The sequence below is a fragment of the Canis aureus genome, chromosome 7 (assembly GCF_053574225.1).
Source record: "Canis aureus isolate CA01 chromosome 7, VMU_Caureus_v.1.0, whole genome shotgun sequence".
Taxonomy (NCBI): domain Eukaryota; kingdom Metazoa; phylum Chordata; class Mammalia; order Carnivora; family Canidae; genus Canis; species Canis aureus.
This window is the reverse complement of record NC_135617.1, coordinates 54,083,336-54,100,405: the sequence shown is the minus strand read 5'-3', so window position 1 is coordinate 54,100,405 and position 17,070 is coordinate 54,083,336. Positions and strand designations below refer to the sequence as shown.

At 37.1% G+C, this 17,070-nt stretch overlaps 1 protein-coding gene across 1 annotated transcript in view; it reads left to right on the top strand.

The window, feature by feature from the left end:
- The window catches only part of TFAP2D (transcription factor AP-2 delta), a 55,826-nt gene extending 43,278 nt beyond the window's left edge, over nt 1-12,548 (top strand). The window contains exon 7 of the mRNA XM_077903698.1: nt 11,814-12,548. Coding sequence (XP_077759824.1) covers nt 11,814-12,033 — 220 coding nt within the window. The 3' untranslated portion in view covers nt 12,034-12,548. The remainder of the gene's footprint in view (nt 1-11,813) is intronic.
- Nucleotides 12,549-17,070: the final 4,522 nt, after the last annotated feature.

Here is a 17,070-nt window from a genome sequence, read left to right as displayed (position 1 = left end):
AACTCAAACAACAGAAACCAGAGGCAACTGTTTCTAACAGGTTGCATAGCTGGCACCATAAAAACAACATGTGTGAATATGTGGGGCATACATAGTTGGTAAAGAAATTTGGTAATTTTTTTAAAATATTTTATTTATTTATTCATAAGAGACACAGAGAGAGAGAAAGGCAGAGACACAGGCAGAGGGAGAAGCAGGCTCCGTTCAGGGAGCCTGACGTGGAACTCGATCGTGGGTCTCCAGGATCATGCCCTGGGCTGAAGGCGATGCTAAACCACTGGGCCACTGGGGCTGCCCGAAATTTGGTAATTTTTATTTAAATAATTTCTATCTTTGTCGAGTTATGGGTTAGGGGATGGTCTGGGAGGCGGCACAGGATTGTGGGAAGCACTCAGGATGGGTTCCAGGGACTTGAACTCGGTTCTCCTCTTGTTACCAGCTTATAGTGTGGATTTAGAGGAGACATTTTACCAGTCTGAACTCTGCATGTTCTTCTATAAATTGATACAGTTAAGCTGGATGATCTCCAAGTCTTCTTCTAGACCAATGATATTTTACCCCATTCTCCATTTACTGCTCTATGTTAAATCATTATTTATGCCATGTTTCCATATGATCTCTTTTTTTCTCTTTGTTTCAGAAATTAGTTCCTTAAAAAAAAAAAAGTCGACAATTGAATAAAATTCATCTAAAAAAGCTCAAGAGCCCTAGGCTTAGCATTTCCATTCCCTTATTCTACATAGAAAATATATGATAGGGAGAAATGTAAGGAGATGGTTAATTTATTCCTAAAAGCTCTACTCCTATATGCAAAAATAGGGTGCAAATGTCAAAAATGTCTTTACCTTCAAAAACTTGACTTGAATGTGATGGACTTTGGTGTTTCTTAATGCATGTGCAATAATTATATCCTTAACCTCCTTTCCTAATGAGCTGAAGTAAAATGGATCACAAGGACTCAGTTCCCTTTGGAACCTTAGTAAGTGACTAAGAAGAACAGGAGGAATGTGACTTTAGGGTGGTAAATGGGCAACACATATCTCAATCTGGTAGACAGATTCAGGGCAGTCATAAATACAGTTCTCCAAAGTGAGCTTTTGGGTTTTGTAGAACTCTAGTCCCATGAGATGCTCCTTGAAAGTGTCTCATGGTCAAGTGTTTGATGGTTTAGGAAACCCTACCTATTATAATCTGTTTGAAGTATGCCAGTTACACATCAGCATATCAAAAGCTCCCAGACCCCTTTTTGAATGGAAGAAATGCTCAGCTCCCTGTTTCCAAAATGTGATCATAAGAACTTTTTTTTTTTTTTTCCAGTTACTCTTAACATCCCATGAAACTAAAGTTCTACAGAAGTTCTGGGGGAAATGCTGAAGTTCTTAATTCTCTTTTTCCTGGGAAGGATAGCAGACATGGTAGTTAGGTGTTACTTCTTGGCCCTAAGGGAACATACCCAACTCCCTGGCTGCATTTAAATTGAATAGGTACTGCTTAAAAAATACTGATGTTTTGGAGCATCCCAAACTAATTAAACCAGAATCTCTGGAGTGGGATCCACATGTGGTTTTTTTTTTTTTTTTTTTTAATAAGCTCCCCAGGTGACTTCTATATGTATCTGGGATTGAGAACCACGAGCTGAAGGAAGCACAGAACATTTGTGAGTGCTGTCAAGGCCTTGCTAATGAGTAGATTTCAATAATTTCTCACCACCAGAGAACTGTATACCTTAATTATGCACCTTAATTAAACTACATTTTAAAAGTACTTGGGGAAATGGGACAATATAATCTATGTGGAAAATAAGCATGATCAGACAGTTTTTCTTTTCCTCCATATCCACAGCCAGTTAGGCTACAAAGGATAGATACCATCAAGTTTTAGGAAGATAAGCCCCAGCTACTTTCCTCGGGGTGAGGTCTCTGTCCAGGGCCTATATTCAGGGTTTGTGCTGCTCCAGAGAGATGAAACACCTTACCCTCATGGCTCTGATAAGAAGTAAGGCTTTACAGAGAAGCCCCACAATCCTTTGCTGGTGTTCTCCAGGGGCCATCTCCCAGCCTCCTGCCCTCACCACTGTTCTCATGAGTGGAAGAAGGCATTTTTCTGGCTGCCACATAAAACCAGAGTGGAGAGTACAGCCTAAGCCTGAGGCTACATTTGGATTTAAGCCTGCAGTAGCTGAATAATCCAGGAGGAAAAGAGAAGGAGGCTTGTCTTGCCTTTAAATCTTGCTGCCTGCATACCTCCTGGAGGCCAAAAAACAGAACTAAGGTTGGTGACAGTTGCATCTGTATGCAATGCTGGAAATCAAAGATCCATGATAGCAAACACCCATTGAAATGATGAAACATAACAAAATAATGAGAAATAACCCAAACTATTTCAACCTTTAGACACACCAAAAGAAGTAGAGGAAGAGATGTTTGCTTGTCAAACATTTTCCAGGTAGAAAGTTGAAATTTGACAAAATGAAATTAGCTCTTACTCTAATTACCTAAATGATAACAGTGAGCTATTTTCTACTGTCTTCTAGTTTGTAGTATAATAGTATCTAATTAAGTCCAGCTTTTTGTATCCCAAAAGAAAGCTAGAAAAATCTATCCATGTTTGTCAGACATACCTGAGTACATCTGGATGTAATTAGATACTATATTTTTAAAAAGTAAAAAATTAAAAATAAATAAAATATATTGAAAAGGAAACAGCAGCCTCATTATTTATTTTTTACTTTTTTTTTTTTTTTTTTTAAAGTAGGTTCCATTGCCAATGTGGGGCATGAATTCACAACCCTGAGATCAAGAGTCCAGTACTCTACCGGCTAGCTAGCCAGGTGCCCCACCTTTTCAATACATTTTAGATCAGTATTTCCTTAGTATTTGGGAAGGATTACTGGATCCTAGGCCCAACTCTTGCCAAGATAGGAAGAATTCAGGGGAAGATTCCATAGGAATTTGCTTTAGGCTGTGTTTTAGAAAATAGTTTTAGTGTTTTAAATTAGTTTGAACAAATCAATTAAAAGTAATGATAAAGCATTTCTGAAGGACAGCTAGAGCAATACAGAAACAGTTTTGTAACATTTCAGTAGCATACAACAAAGCTAGTGAAGTATAAACCATATTTACTTAGATTAAGGAAAGTAAAATAGCTCTTGTTCCTTAGGTAGTTGTTTATTCAGAATTATCTATTAATTTATATTTCAAGTAAGCACTGAAGCTTTGGAGATTTTCACAATAAACATATGAGGCCTTAGCTACAAGCAAAAAATTCACTTAATGAGAGATCATAAGGTATGAAGAGAAGTTTGTAAAATTTCTATTACATGGAAATTTCCTGATCAATTCTCATCACCCATGGCAAGTAGTTTATAAATATAAACACTGAGTTAAAGATGGATTGTTCCTAACATTTTATTAGAAAAACCACACAGGAAAAGGAGAGAGGATTATAATTTATCTTCTTTCTCAAATAACAATTTCTTCTTTTCCATTTTCTATTATTACCTCTGTCATTTCTGTATCCATTTCTTCATTTTTAACCCTACTGTTAGGGAATGCAGTTTAAACCGTTGCAATATATATTGCCTTAAAAAGTTAAAGTCTGGGGTTCCCTGGGTGGCTTAGTGGTTTAGCACCTGCCTTCAGCCCAGGGTGTGATCCTGGAGTCCCGGGATCGAGTCCCACATCAGACTCCCTGCATGGAGCCTGCTTCTCTCCCTGCCTATGTCTCTGTCTCTGTCTCTCTCTCTTGCTCTTTCTCTGTCTCTCATGAATAAATAAATTAAATATTTTTTAAAAAAAATGAAAGTCTAGGGTTCCTAGTTGGCTCTATCAGTTGAGTGTATGCCCTCAGCTCAGGTCATGATCCCAGAGTCCTGGGATCCGGCCCTTCATGGGGATCTCTGCTCAGTGGGGAGCCTGCTTCTCCCTCTTCCTCTCCCTCCCCCTGCTACTGTACACACTCACTTGCTCTATCACTCAATCTCAAGTAAATTAATAAAACCTTAAAAAAAAAGTTAAAGGGTACAATTAGTAGAACTTATCCAGGTCAAGCCCATTGTTCAAGGAGAGATAAGAATGCCACTTTATGTTTTCATTTTAATTAATTAATTTATTTATTTATTTATTTATTTATTTAAAGTAAGCTTCCTGCCCTGAGTGGAGCCCAACATGGGGCTTGAACTCATGACCCTGAGATCATGACCTCAGCTGAGATAAAAAGTCAGATGCATAAGTGGCTGAGCCACTCAGGTGCCCCCAGAATGCCACCTTATAAAAAGACAAAAAAATAGTGTAAGTCCATAAGTACACATGCACATACAGGCATACTCTCTCCCTAAAAAGGGTGGTTCTGCACTGAGCTATCCCTCCAATTGCTGAAATGAGAACATACCCCGACACTTAGGGAGAAAGTCAACAGTAGGACTTCATCTTTTGGATCCAAGCATAGTTACGGTCTTCCTGAGCTAAGCCAATTTGAAAAGATGGTTTATGTTGCAGAAAGATGCTCTTGAGAATGTTAATTGGGGGAATCTAGCAGAATAGGAGTTTTTAAAACCATGAATAAAATTAAAACAATGACTATTAAATAGAAGTTGCATTTACTCTGACATCAGGTGCCATCAACTATAGCAGTCTGGATTTTCCCAGCGGGTAATTGTGTTGCTCACAGTCAGTTGTCAGAACCTTCCTGCTCCTCAGTGTGAAATTAGTAATAGGAAAATGAAACCAATGAGCTGGAATCTAGTTAGAAAAGAGAGAGAGAGGGAGAGAAAATAGTTGAAGGTAAGTATAGCTTATAAGCCTGACTAGCTGTGATCCAAACATCAAATTTTGACGTGTGAGTTTTTTGTTTTTTGTTTTTTTGGTTTTGTTTTGGTTTTGGTTTTGTTTAAGCTTAGATTGACTGATTTGCTGAGCCTTTCCCTAAGAACTAACTGCTCTTGGGTCAGATTTCTCTGACAGCATACAGCAAGTGGATATGTTTTCCTTAATCTCCTAAATTTCACACCATTCATTTTGGCCCACCACCAATGCTTTTTACCACATTAAGGTATTTTGAAATTTTGGTTCCATTATCCCATGCAGGAATTTCCCTCTCTATTTTAATACCAGCACTTAAATCTAGGATGCCTTCAATCACATTGTCAATTAACATGGCAAGCAGAGTGAGATGAATGGGAGAGTCTTGTAGCTCTCCACTGGAAACACCCTTCAAGGTTGACAGTTCTCTAGGTCTACATGTTGCACATCATTGTCCAACCAGCTGTGAGTCTACCTGAGATGGCCCTCCTCTAGCTCACTTGTCCCCTCAATTTATCATATGATATTTGGGGAGATTTTGTTAGATGCATTGCTAAAATCCTATAGTAAAGTGCATTGTTAGTCCTTTAATAATACTTCTTTTTTTAAAGATTTTATTTATTTATTCATGGGAGACACAGAGAGGCAGAGACATAGGCAAAGGCATAAGCAGCCTTCCCTTGGGGAGCCCGATATGGGACTCGATCCCAGCACCCCAGGATCACAACCTGAGCCAAAGGCAGATGCTCAACCACTGAGCCACCCAGGTGCCTCTAGTAACACTTGTATTTAAAAAAAAAAAAATACAATTACTGGAGTGCCTGGCTGGCTCAGTCAGTAGAACATGCAACTCTTGATTTCAGGGTTGTGAGTTGGAGCCCCACGTTGGGTATAGAGATTAGTTAAAAATTTAAAAAAATCTTTTAAAAATGCAGCTACTTTATTGGGCTCCTTACTGAACCCATGTAGCCCTTTCATGTTCACTTCCCTTTTTAAAATGTTAACACTTCAGAATTATAAGCCTCCATTATATGAATAAATGTTGATAAATCCATTCAATGGAATACTTTACCAGCAATAAAAAATAATCTATTGATAAATACCACAACATGGAATAAATTTCAAAATTATTAGGCCTAGTTATAACAGTGCGTTGACTTTATTATTCAGTTTATATGACAGTTGAGAAAAAGCAATAAAGGGATAAAAATTAGAGCACTGATTGCCAGGAGCCAGAGGAGAAGTGGGTTTGCTGACAAGGAACATGAGAAAATATTTTGGATAATTGTAGTGGTTGCACAACTTCATGGCTTGTCAAAATTCAACAATCTATATTCCTAAAAAGGATAAATCTTACACTATGTAAACTTACACTTGTACCTGATTTTTAAAATGTCCCATTTCAGGGGCACCTGGGTGGCACAGTCAGTTAAGCATGCCACTCTTGGTTTCTGCTTGGAGTCGTGATCTCAGGATTGTGTGACAGAGCGCAGCTCTGAGTTTAGCAGTCTTCTGGAGATTTTCTCTCTCTCTGTCTCCCTACCCCTCTGTCCCTCCCTAATCTCTTTCTCTCTCTAAAAATAAATAATTTTTTTAACGTCCCATTACAAGAAACTTGTTAAGAGATGAATTAAATATAATTTAATAAACTAGAATTCCTAAAATCTGTCTCTACCATCCTTCCCCCACTCTGCTTTGATTATTAAGGCAAGTTACTCTGTTCTCTTTCATACCTCTCCTCCCATCTTCCAGAATTTTCTTTTTTTTTTTTTTCATCTTCCAGAATTTTCAAAGATTACCTAATAACTCCAGTGTCTCAGAAACACATGCCTGTTTTCTTGATCCTGAAATAGGAGTTTCCTATATTTAAAAAAAGTCTCAACTCTATTCATTATATCATTGCTAGTTTTAAACATTAAACAATTTGAAAAGAAAGCAAAGCATCTTAATTACCATTTAATCTTTCATATGCTAACGTAGCACCATCTCCCCTCCAAACCTTGGGCCCTTTTCTGTAGTATTTCTCTTCCCCATTCTTGGAACCTAACTTCACACTGAATCCTACTACCCTGGGCTTCAAAGACTCCCAAATGAAGCCAGGGAAACTTTAGCCTTTTGTTAAGTCAATCATTCCAGACACTGAGATATCCCCCTAAACACACACACACACATTTTCCCCTGAGGCTCCTGCCTCAGTAGGTCACCAATTCCTTTTTTTTTTTTTAATTTTTTTTATTATTTATTTATGATAGTCACAGAGAGAGAGAGAGAGAGAGAGAGAGAGAGAGAGGCAGAGACATAGGCAGAGGGAGAAGCAGGCTCCATGTCCCGGGAGCCCGACGTGGGATTCGATCCTGGGTCTCCAGGATCGCACCCTGGGCCAAAGGCAGGCGCTAAACCACTGCGCCACCCAGGGATCCCAGGTCACCAATTCCTAAGTGCTGTCTGTTGACAAATGAAAGGAAAAGTGTAGGTTGATGGTAGTACTGTTTCCAACTCATTTCTGTTTTTGTTGTTGCTGTTTGTTTGTGATTTGTTTTTAACAACTCTTTGTATTTTTTTTAAATGAGACTATAACTTTAGATTACCAATTTACAGTAAGAGCTCAAACTGTAAAGTTTTAGAGATATATTTAGTATCCTATTTGCCACTATCTTAAGATCTAGCATACTTTGATTATCACTTGGGCCGTGAGACCACCTATATGACTCCTAGTCTTCTTCCTCCCTTTGGTGACTGAGATCTTACCCTCATCTGTCTTTGTCTTCCCATGGTCTTTTCAGGCTCCAGTTTTATAATTGGGGAAGGAGGAGAAATATTACTCCTTTCTCCTAAAAATTCTATTTAAGTTCTCTCATCACTTTGGCAAGCTTCTATCCTTTGGCAGGAACACATCTTTTTCAATGTATTAATCAAGGGACCAGGAAACTAACATTTTTTTTTTTTTCAGTATCATCCAAGGAGCTTTGATGGGTCAGTGGACTTTAGATCAGCTGAAATGTAGAGGGAGGACAAACAGAGGTGCCCAAGTGCGAATGACCATCACAGGTTTGGGGATAGAGAAGAGAGGAGCCTGAGATAAGCCGTTCAACAATAAGGAAGTAGAACACGTGATTTCAAAGGGGGGTAGGATGGAGGCCTGAGAAATGAAATATGATATGAAATCTGATACAGCATTTATATCAGCTACCAACTTCAGCAACAATTTTTAAAATCTGGCATGAAGATGACACATTGAGCACAAAGCTAGTTGTCTTTTACTTGTCTTGTTCATGAGGATAAACTTTTAGATGAGTCTGAATTTAGAGGAACTTCTAAATTTTGACTACCTGCTTCAAACTGCCATGGCTATTATTTAACCCAGGTAATATTTGCTTGTGAAATGCCCTGTCCTATTAATCTGATGAAAATATATGCAAATGCCAAGTATAACATCAGTATTAAGTCTGTGTCTGAAATATAATATTTTCTAAAGACAAAAATTGATCTCCGTTACCAAAGATTTTAGAGATTTGACTAACAGATGACCTCAGTTTATTTTTATTTTTTTTTCTATAGATTGTTATTCCTTTTCTCCTTTTTGTATGTCACTATGAATGAAATATACACCTATTTTTCTGGAGTGGTTGGGGTTAATAGAATAGCATAATGTTTCCAGAAATTCCTTTTAATCCTGTGATTTCACACTATTTTTCTGTGTGATTCTAATACAATTTTAGATTACTTTAATTATTTGGATTAATAAACCTCACTGGAAACTGCTAGAACAGAACCTATCTTTTGATTATCATCCTATATAGTGTACCATGTATGTTTTTTGATATGCAGATACTATTAAATGAAGGAAACTAATACAGTCTGTGTAAGGTTTTCCATGTTGAAGGATAACATTTCAAGCAGTTACTTCCTTTTTTTAAGTTTTGTTAATTTTTATTGAGGTATAATTAACACATAATGTTATGTTAGTTTCAGGTATACAACATAAGCAGTTACTTTTTTCTTTTTTCTTTTTTTTTAAATTTATTTGTGATAGTCACACACAGAGAGAGAGAGAGGCAGAGACATAGGCAGAAGGAGAAGCAGGCTCCATGCACCGGGAGCCCAACGTGGGATTCGATCCCGGGTCTCCAGGATCGCGCCCTGGGCCAAAGGCAGGCGCCAAACCACTGCGCCACCCAGGGATCCCAGTTACTTTTTTCGTTTGAAGATTCCATCATCAATTTTAGATTTCTGTGTTGAGCTCAGGGTCTTGAAATTTCCATAACCTTCTCTCCATGTCCTGGGTTTAAAGAAGAGCATTAGTGCCTGTTGTTTAAAGGTTGGGGTTGGAAAGAACTTGCAGGTGTCCCAAGTCAGAACATTGTCATCTTACAAAGCCAAATAACTTCTTCTGGGTCACAAAGTGCCTCAAGTCAGAGCCAGTGTGAACACCTGGATCTCAGTGCAGGGCAAAGATGACAATGCATCCTGCTGACAATCAGTGCATATTAGAGAAGCAAGAAAGGACATGAGCCAAGAAAGGAGCCCAGCTTAAGAATCTTTCATTATGGTGACAACTCTTCTCCACATGGAGAATTAGGGTATTTCTATAGGCCTACCCACGTGGTACTTGATTCTTAAAAGCCCAACCTTAAAAAATATATACATACATACCCCAATCTTAGAAAAGTGAGTAAGAAGAATTCTCCTCTTCCAGGCCTACATGCCTACAGAACAAAATTTGAGAAACTAAGCTAAAACTGCCGACAGACTGTGACTTCTAAGAAAAAAGAAAAAAAAAAAAAAAAAAAGAAAGAAAAACATGTCCACATCCTAAGAACATAAGTGCAGAGGCAATACAGAATATTAGGTTTCTTGGGCAAATTACTTAACTTCTCCGAGCATTAGTTTCTTCATGTGTAAAAATGGAAATAACAGTACCTAATTTTTAGTGTTGTTTCCAGGATTATATAGGGTGATACAGAATAAAGCATGGAGAACAGGGCCTGGTATATGTTCAGAACTCAAATATTGGCTTTATTAACTTTAATGTTTAACCTAGTGAACCACCAAGAGGACATGGCACTGTAGAGGAAAATAAAATTCATCCAGTGGTAAAAAGGAGTTCAAAACAGGAATAAAGCATAAGCAGAGCGGCAGTTTGTAACCAGAGCCAAGCATTTAGACATTAATGAATGGCTTCAGTCAGTGGTTTTTTGGATGCAGCCATGATTAATTCTTCCACCACTCCAGTCAATTCCATTTGTTGTCCAGGTTCCCTGTTAGATCTTAAAGCATATGGATTGATTTGCTTCTAGTTATCTCATTGAGGAATGGAGCTGAGGTGAGTGTTCCTGCTCAACAATGCAAGATACTGTAGCAAGGATATGCAGATGCTTGAACTATGTTGTCTTATATTTCAAATCTTTGGTGTGCATCGTTGTCTAAGCACTGACCACTCTTATTTTCCAAATTATTGAAGACTGAAGATTTTTTCCTTTTTAATAAATGTAGATTATGACCTAGGCACAGGGCAGGCTTTGTAAAATGTTCAGATGAAAGATGCTATCATAAAAAAAAGAAAGATGCTATCAACCATGGAGTTTAATGTGAGACACACAGAAAATTTTGCTCTTACCCATGAATGTCCCATAGCCAACAATATCTACCATTTATTGAACACTTGCTATATAGGTCTGGCACTTCTTGAGCCCTTGTATGGACTAATATAAGCAATTCCGTTTTATAAATCCTATTATTATCACCAGCACGGCATATTAGCAGGCTGTCTTGGACCCTAAAACCCTCCTTTTGCATTGTTATAAAATCTCATTGTTTTTGCTCCTAAAGATTACACATACCTTAAGAGGGGTAACTAGCTAGGTAATGTATTACGGAGGATGATATTTGTCTTATTTAAAAACCGCTAATGTCATAACAACATTACTAGGAATTCTGAGCAGTTACCAGCTTTCTTAATTGAATGTATAATATGTGTATACTCCATTGCATATAACATATGCATAATACATGCCAAGCGTATCTTCCTATGTTATTACAAGATGTTAATTATGGGAGCAACCCGGCAGAGTCTCACTTCAGAAACAGTTGACCAAATGAACAAGCTAGGTGGGTTCCATTCATAAGAGTCAATTTATAATTACATTATTTTTCAGCTTAGAGATGATATTTGTCATGATTAGAGGGCTTACAGATGCTGAAGTTGCCAACAACATTCCTTATATTTTCTCATTATTTATGATTATTAATTAGCTAGCTCCTAAAACCCAAACATAGAGTAGCTTACATAAGGTAGAATTTTATTTTTCTCTCATTTAGGACATTCAAGGTGAGTTGGTTACTTCCATTTTGTTCTGCCCCCACCACCAAGGTGGTTATTTTCATCTGCAGAGCTGCCTGCTATGCTGGGAGAAAACAAAGAGCAGTCAACTTCCTTTGAAGCAGATGGAATCACATACAACACTTCCCCTCATGTTCTGTTGTGGGAAGGTTGGTCCCATGTACAAACCTAACTACAAGGAAAGCTTAAAAATGTAGTCTCCAGCTAGGTCACTGAGTAGCCAAATCAAAGTTTGTTACCATGAAGGAGAGAAGAATGAAGTCAGAGGAACAGCTAGCCATCAAGCACACCCATTTTTTATTTCTTCTTATGTGTTCAATGCTCATACATGCATATATGCCATTCTTAAAAATGAGATGATTCCCACACACAGAATGTTGTCTTTTTGGCTTTCTTAATGAGATAGAGAATGAGGGCCAAAATCATGTATTAAACAATGAGACTTGCTGATCACTAGTGTATAAAAAGTCTATCAATGACAAATCTTCTAAATGCGTCCTGAATTTCTTATCATCAAAAGCAATACGTTGACTTGTGTTCTTTCTTCCATAATGCTTGACACTCTTTAGGAATACAATAAATGCCTGTTTAATTGAATGTTCTGGATCAAATGGTTGTTCTGTATCATACTGTAAGTTGTTCATTTCTTTTTCCCTACCACTTCTCATTTCCAGTTTGATCACTCATGGCTTTGGGACTCCAGCAATATGTGCAGCCCTAAGCACTTTCCAAACAGTCCTCAGTGAAATGCTGAACTACTTGGAAAAACACACTACCCACAAAAATGGTGGAGCGGCGGATTCTGGCCAAGGACATGCCAACTCGGAGAAAGCCCCCCTGCGGAAAACTTCAGAGGCTGCCGTGAAAGAGGGCAAAACAGAAAAGACAGACTAGCTACATCAAACAGAATCTATTTCTAGAGAGTCTTGCTGCTGATATTTTTTCTAATATATATATCATTGAGGGTGATTAATCTTCAGTGGACCAAATCTCTACCCTCCCCCAACCCTCCATAAAAAAACAAAAATGGAAATGAAAAATGAAACAAAAAGGACAAAACCCCAAAAAAAAGAAAAAAAAGGAAAACAGCAGTGTAACTGTGTGATGAAATTGTGACTTTTTAATTTTATGTTATGATAAACTCTTTTTGTGCACGTAATTTATTGTTCCGGATTATATACATCACAGTTTTTAAGCACTTCTGGACTCTGGAGAGGCAGCACATGCTTTTTCACATCTAACTGATGCACTTTCTTATCCAGCTATGTAGTTAGGGATTAGAAAGCATGACCAACTGGAATCTACCACCAGTGCTTACAGCTCCAGTCTTTCTTCACTTAATTCCCTGGTAACATTAACTAGACCAGTCTGGCAATTAATCCATTAATAAATGCTTTGGGAACTGAAAAGGGCAGTCACGAATCTTTGTCCTGGGAAGTGACAGGAATTCTAAAATTTTGGTCACCCTTAGCCCACTTAACTACCAGTGCCTTCGTGGTATTTAAAAATTCCAGAAAACTCTGCCCTCTTTATGTATGACCATTTCCTCCCCACCATAGAACCTCACCTTGCCCATAACTAAGAAGAGATAGCATAATATTGAAGAGATAAGAGATGAACTCTTCAATTCATTTTCTTCACATCCCCAACCTAACAGTTCAAGGAAACAGACTTGCACTTAGTAGTTTGGGGCAGGATGGATACAGGAAAGGGTAGCTTTGCTACTCTTGGGCTCCTGAAGGAAAGCAGTGTTGTTGTGTTGCCTGGAAAAGCATGGAAATAGGAACAGTGATGTTTCCAGGAGTCCTTGCCCCTCAGAAACAGGAGAGGAGCCCAGGGGACTAGCGGAGGCCCCTTGAAGCGCTGGTGGCCAATGATTGTGTGGTTAAAATAAAAGCCGTTCTTTTTCTATCTTTGTGCTTCTTCTACATGCCGGATGGCTATGTTCTAAACCTTTAGAGGCACAGAAGCATTCAGGTCTGTGTTCAATAAAGAAGACAAAACCAGAATGATCAGAGAAGACTTTTGCTTTTAAGATCCTTCCTTTTTTAGAGCTTGTTCTTATACCTTCATTGTCCTTTAGTTAAGACACTGAAAACAAAAGGTTCCTGGCTACAAAGGCCAGGGGCTAATTGAATGAAAGTTTGGTCCATTTAAACCTGAATGTGTTAAGAAACCTAACTGGTACCATCGTACTGTCCTTTCTATTGTTAACAATTTTCAAACTTCTAGGCAAATTAAGATGTAGGTCATCGTCTATGAAAAAAATTATTTTAATAAATATGGACTCCTGATATGAGTTTAGCATGAAAATATTGTCCTCTTACTAACACATTTCAGTTACTTTCAGAAAGTCTCTGCCATATTATAATCCCCTGGGGAATATTAGTATTATTTTTAATTGAGAGGAAATTACTCAAGATTTTTCATGGAGAGAGCACACAAAATATTTTTACCTAACAATAATTCTTAAAATCATTTGATCTTTATCTTCAATCTTGTACAGAAAAGAACCATAATCAATGAAACTAAATTTTCTATACTAAATTCAACTAAGAGAAGACACTACTAAGGAATTCTATGATAAAGGAGTTTTATAGTTACACTGTAGAAGAGCTTAAAATAAATGTAAAAGTAATTAATTGTGATTTCATGTGTTTATATAGTTCCACTTTTTTTTAATTTCATGGATTAAACACTTTTTTTGAAATAAGATAGAATAAAGCAGGGATTCTGCTGCAGTTCCAAATGTCATGACAAAATAAATGATTCCATTTTACATGAAATTTCCCATATTGTAAAATACACACATGAAATAAAAATGATGAATATTTCAGTTTAATAAGTAGTAAGAAGGCTCTATACAGATAATACAGGCTACTGATTCCTTAATGAAATTTCCACATTAACTTTCTTTTATTCCTTTTGTTATTAACAATTACATATGTATTTAATATGGCATTTTGATATGCATATCTGCTAGATATTTAATGTAGTTATATACCATGTCAAATGTTCACCAATAATCAGATGAAAAATTAGATCTGGATTATAGTACCACCTTCTCCACCCATAGTTGTGACTAGCTGGGGTTCTTAACACCTTAATGGGGTGTTACTATCTATTAGCCTTGGAAACAAAAGTATAACTATAAATAACTACAGTGCATATTATTTACCAGGATTCTGGGTGTCTTAAGAGCCTTAATGGACAACACCCATTATTTAATTTAACCAGCCATTAGGCCATAAATGAATTGATGGACTGGTCATGTTTAGAGTCATTTATTATCATAATCTAATAGACATTGTTAACATACCAACTTTTGCCTTGTATATAATAGGTACTCAACACTTTTTAAATAAATGAGTAAATGAATGTGTGTGTGTTCTTTGTCCAAGATGGGCCAAAGGACCTACTACTTTTTATTTTTCCCCCCAATACTCATTGCTTCAGTCTGGCTTGCTTCTTCCATAGTAATTTATAAATAACTCTTTTTATTTGAATAAGATAACATTTCCACTATATCACATTAGTTTCAAGTAGATATATTCAATATAGAACAATAAAGAAAACTAGGCAGGTATCTGAAGTTTAACAAAAGTGAAGTTATAATCAGTATCATAATTTATAGTAAAGAAAGGTAGCTCGTAAAAATCTGTTTTATTCTCAGTGTTTTAATAAGCAATAAAGCAATGGAAAAGTTTTTCAGGTTAACTATTACTTGCCCAGAAAAATTGTCCAAATCTTTCATACTCACCCACAACTAATAAATGTACAGTTTTCATATTTAAAACTGTGAAATATTAAGCCAAATTCCTAAAAATAAACATCTAAGACTGTTTCAATAACCAATTTAAATGCCACCTTTATGGCTTTTTGTTAGAGTTACCATTTGACTTAAGCATACTGGTTCTAGAAAAAATAAGTAAAACTAAATTACTCTATATTTTTCTCCTCTAGAAAGATCAGAGCACTTGGTAAGATTCCTAGTCTATTCTCCTGCTCCTTTCTTTTCAGATTCTTTAAGAATAGGGATAATTCTATCTGGTTTTGCCATTCCTTTTTCCTTTTCCTTTTTGGAAGGTATATTCTCTGTAAAGTCTAGGACAGAACATGACCCTTTAGCACAATATAAGCAAACTGACCCTACTCTGACAGTGATAAAAATTTGACCTTCTGTTGCTTTTAAGATAAATGTGTCAATGAATTATTCTTGTTAATGATAAGTAAAATAATATAATTCCATTTCCCAATATGTTCTTTTTTTTATGCCTTGCTGGAGGCATTTTAGAGCAGCACAATTTTAAAAATGTATCAGAATCCTTTATATGAGGATCATACCATGTCCTTACAAAAGCCAAGTCAATACACAAGAGGTGGCATGGCCTAGTGACTAAGAGCATAGATTCTAAAGCTGAATAATCCAGTTCAAATCATGGTTTTTCCACTTGCTACTGTGTGACCTTGGGAAAAGTGCTGAACCTCTCGGTACATCCATTTTCCCATCTGCAAAATGAGGATACTGACAGATAACCTACTCTCATAATTATTGTCAGAACCAAAGAGTTAATGTATCCCATCTGCTAAGAGCAAATAGGGACATAGTGCTGTGTGAATGTTAGCTATTGTCTTTAATACTTAAACAATTTTTAAAATCTAGGTATTAGTTTCTTCTCAGTTTATTGGACCCTTTCTATATGCCAGGCTCTATCCTAGAGGCTGAAAATACAGAGTAGAATAGAATTTTTTTTTGCAAGCTTCTCAGTCTCCTGTGAAGACTGCAGCCATTAGAATATGGTAAGTATCCTAGTGAAAATGTGTATAAGTTGCCCCAACACAAACCAGAGCACTGTCGAGGAAATTGGGGAGGAGGGTGTCAACGGTAGAGGGGTGGGGGTTATGATCAGAGACAGGGAAAGATGATCAGGGCAAGAGACATGGTTCTGGGTGAATTAAAAACGTTTGGGGCAGGATGCTATTTTGAAAACTAACAGATGCACCTTGTATTTCTGGTTATTCCTACCTTCCTCCACATTTTTGGGCAGCTAACATTTTGCCTGTACTGCCTCAAGGCAGGAATGTGACCCAGTGGAATGCAGGTAATGAAAGAGTTGAACTTTTGTATAAGTTTGCAGTTTTAAAGTCTTAGACCCTAAGGAGGAATTGAGGTTTAAAAGCATCTCAGTCAGGAGTATTTTCTTTCCTGCACACACACACACACACACACACACACACACACACACCCTGGAGACCAGAAAATAGTCCCTAAGATCAAATTTCTGCCACATTAAAAATGAAGACTCGCATATAAAAATTATGTCACATTACAGAAAAAAGAGACATTTCTCATGTATTCAAACTAGCAAACAGACGTTCATACCTACTACACTTAAAAACTATACTTCAGAGGGATGCCTGAGTGGCTCAGCAGTTGAGCTTCTGACTTTGACTCAGGGCATGATCCCGGAGTCATGGGATCAAGTCCCACATTGGGCTCCTTGTGTGGAGCCTGGTTCTCCCTCTGCTTGTGTCTCTGCCTCTCTTTCTCTCTGTCTGTCATGAGTAAATAAATAAAATTTTTTAAAAACTATACTTCAGTTATTTCCCATTTACATCACAGAAAATTCAAAAAGAACAAGACAGGAAATTTTGAAATAGTAATCCCTATAAGAGGTAGAAAAGAAAAAAATAATAAACGTATACATGTGAGTTATTGCCGAAGTTTGATATAAGTTTCAAAGCTATTCTTTGTTTAACATTGTATTTCCTCAATTATTTCTTTCATGTTAAGAAGTATTTGGGGAAAGGAGCCTAAGGTGATATTTATGTTTAGTGTTCCAAGTCCAATCAGGATGTTCTTGCTGTCATTAAAAGTTAACAGTATGCATAAATGTTGGGATCTTTTATCTTCTCACCCCACACATTCTC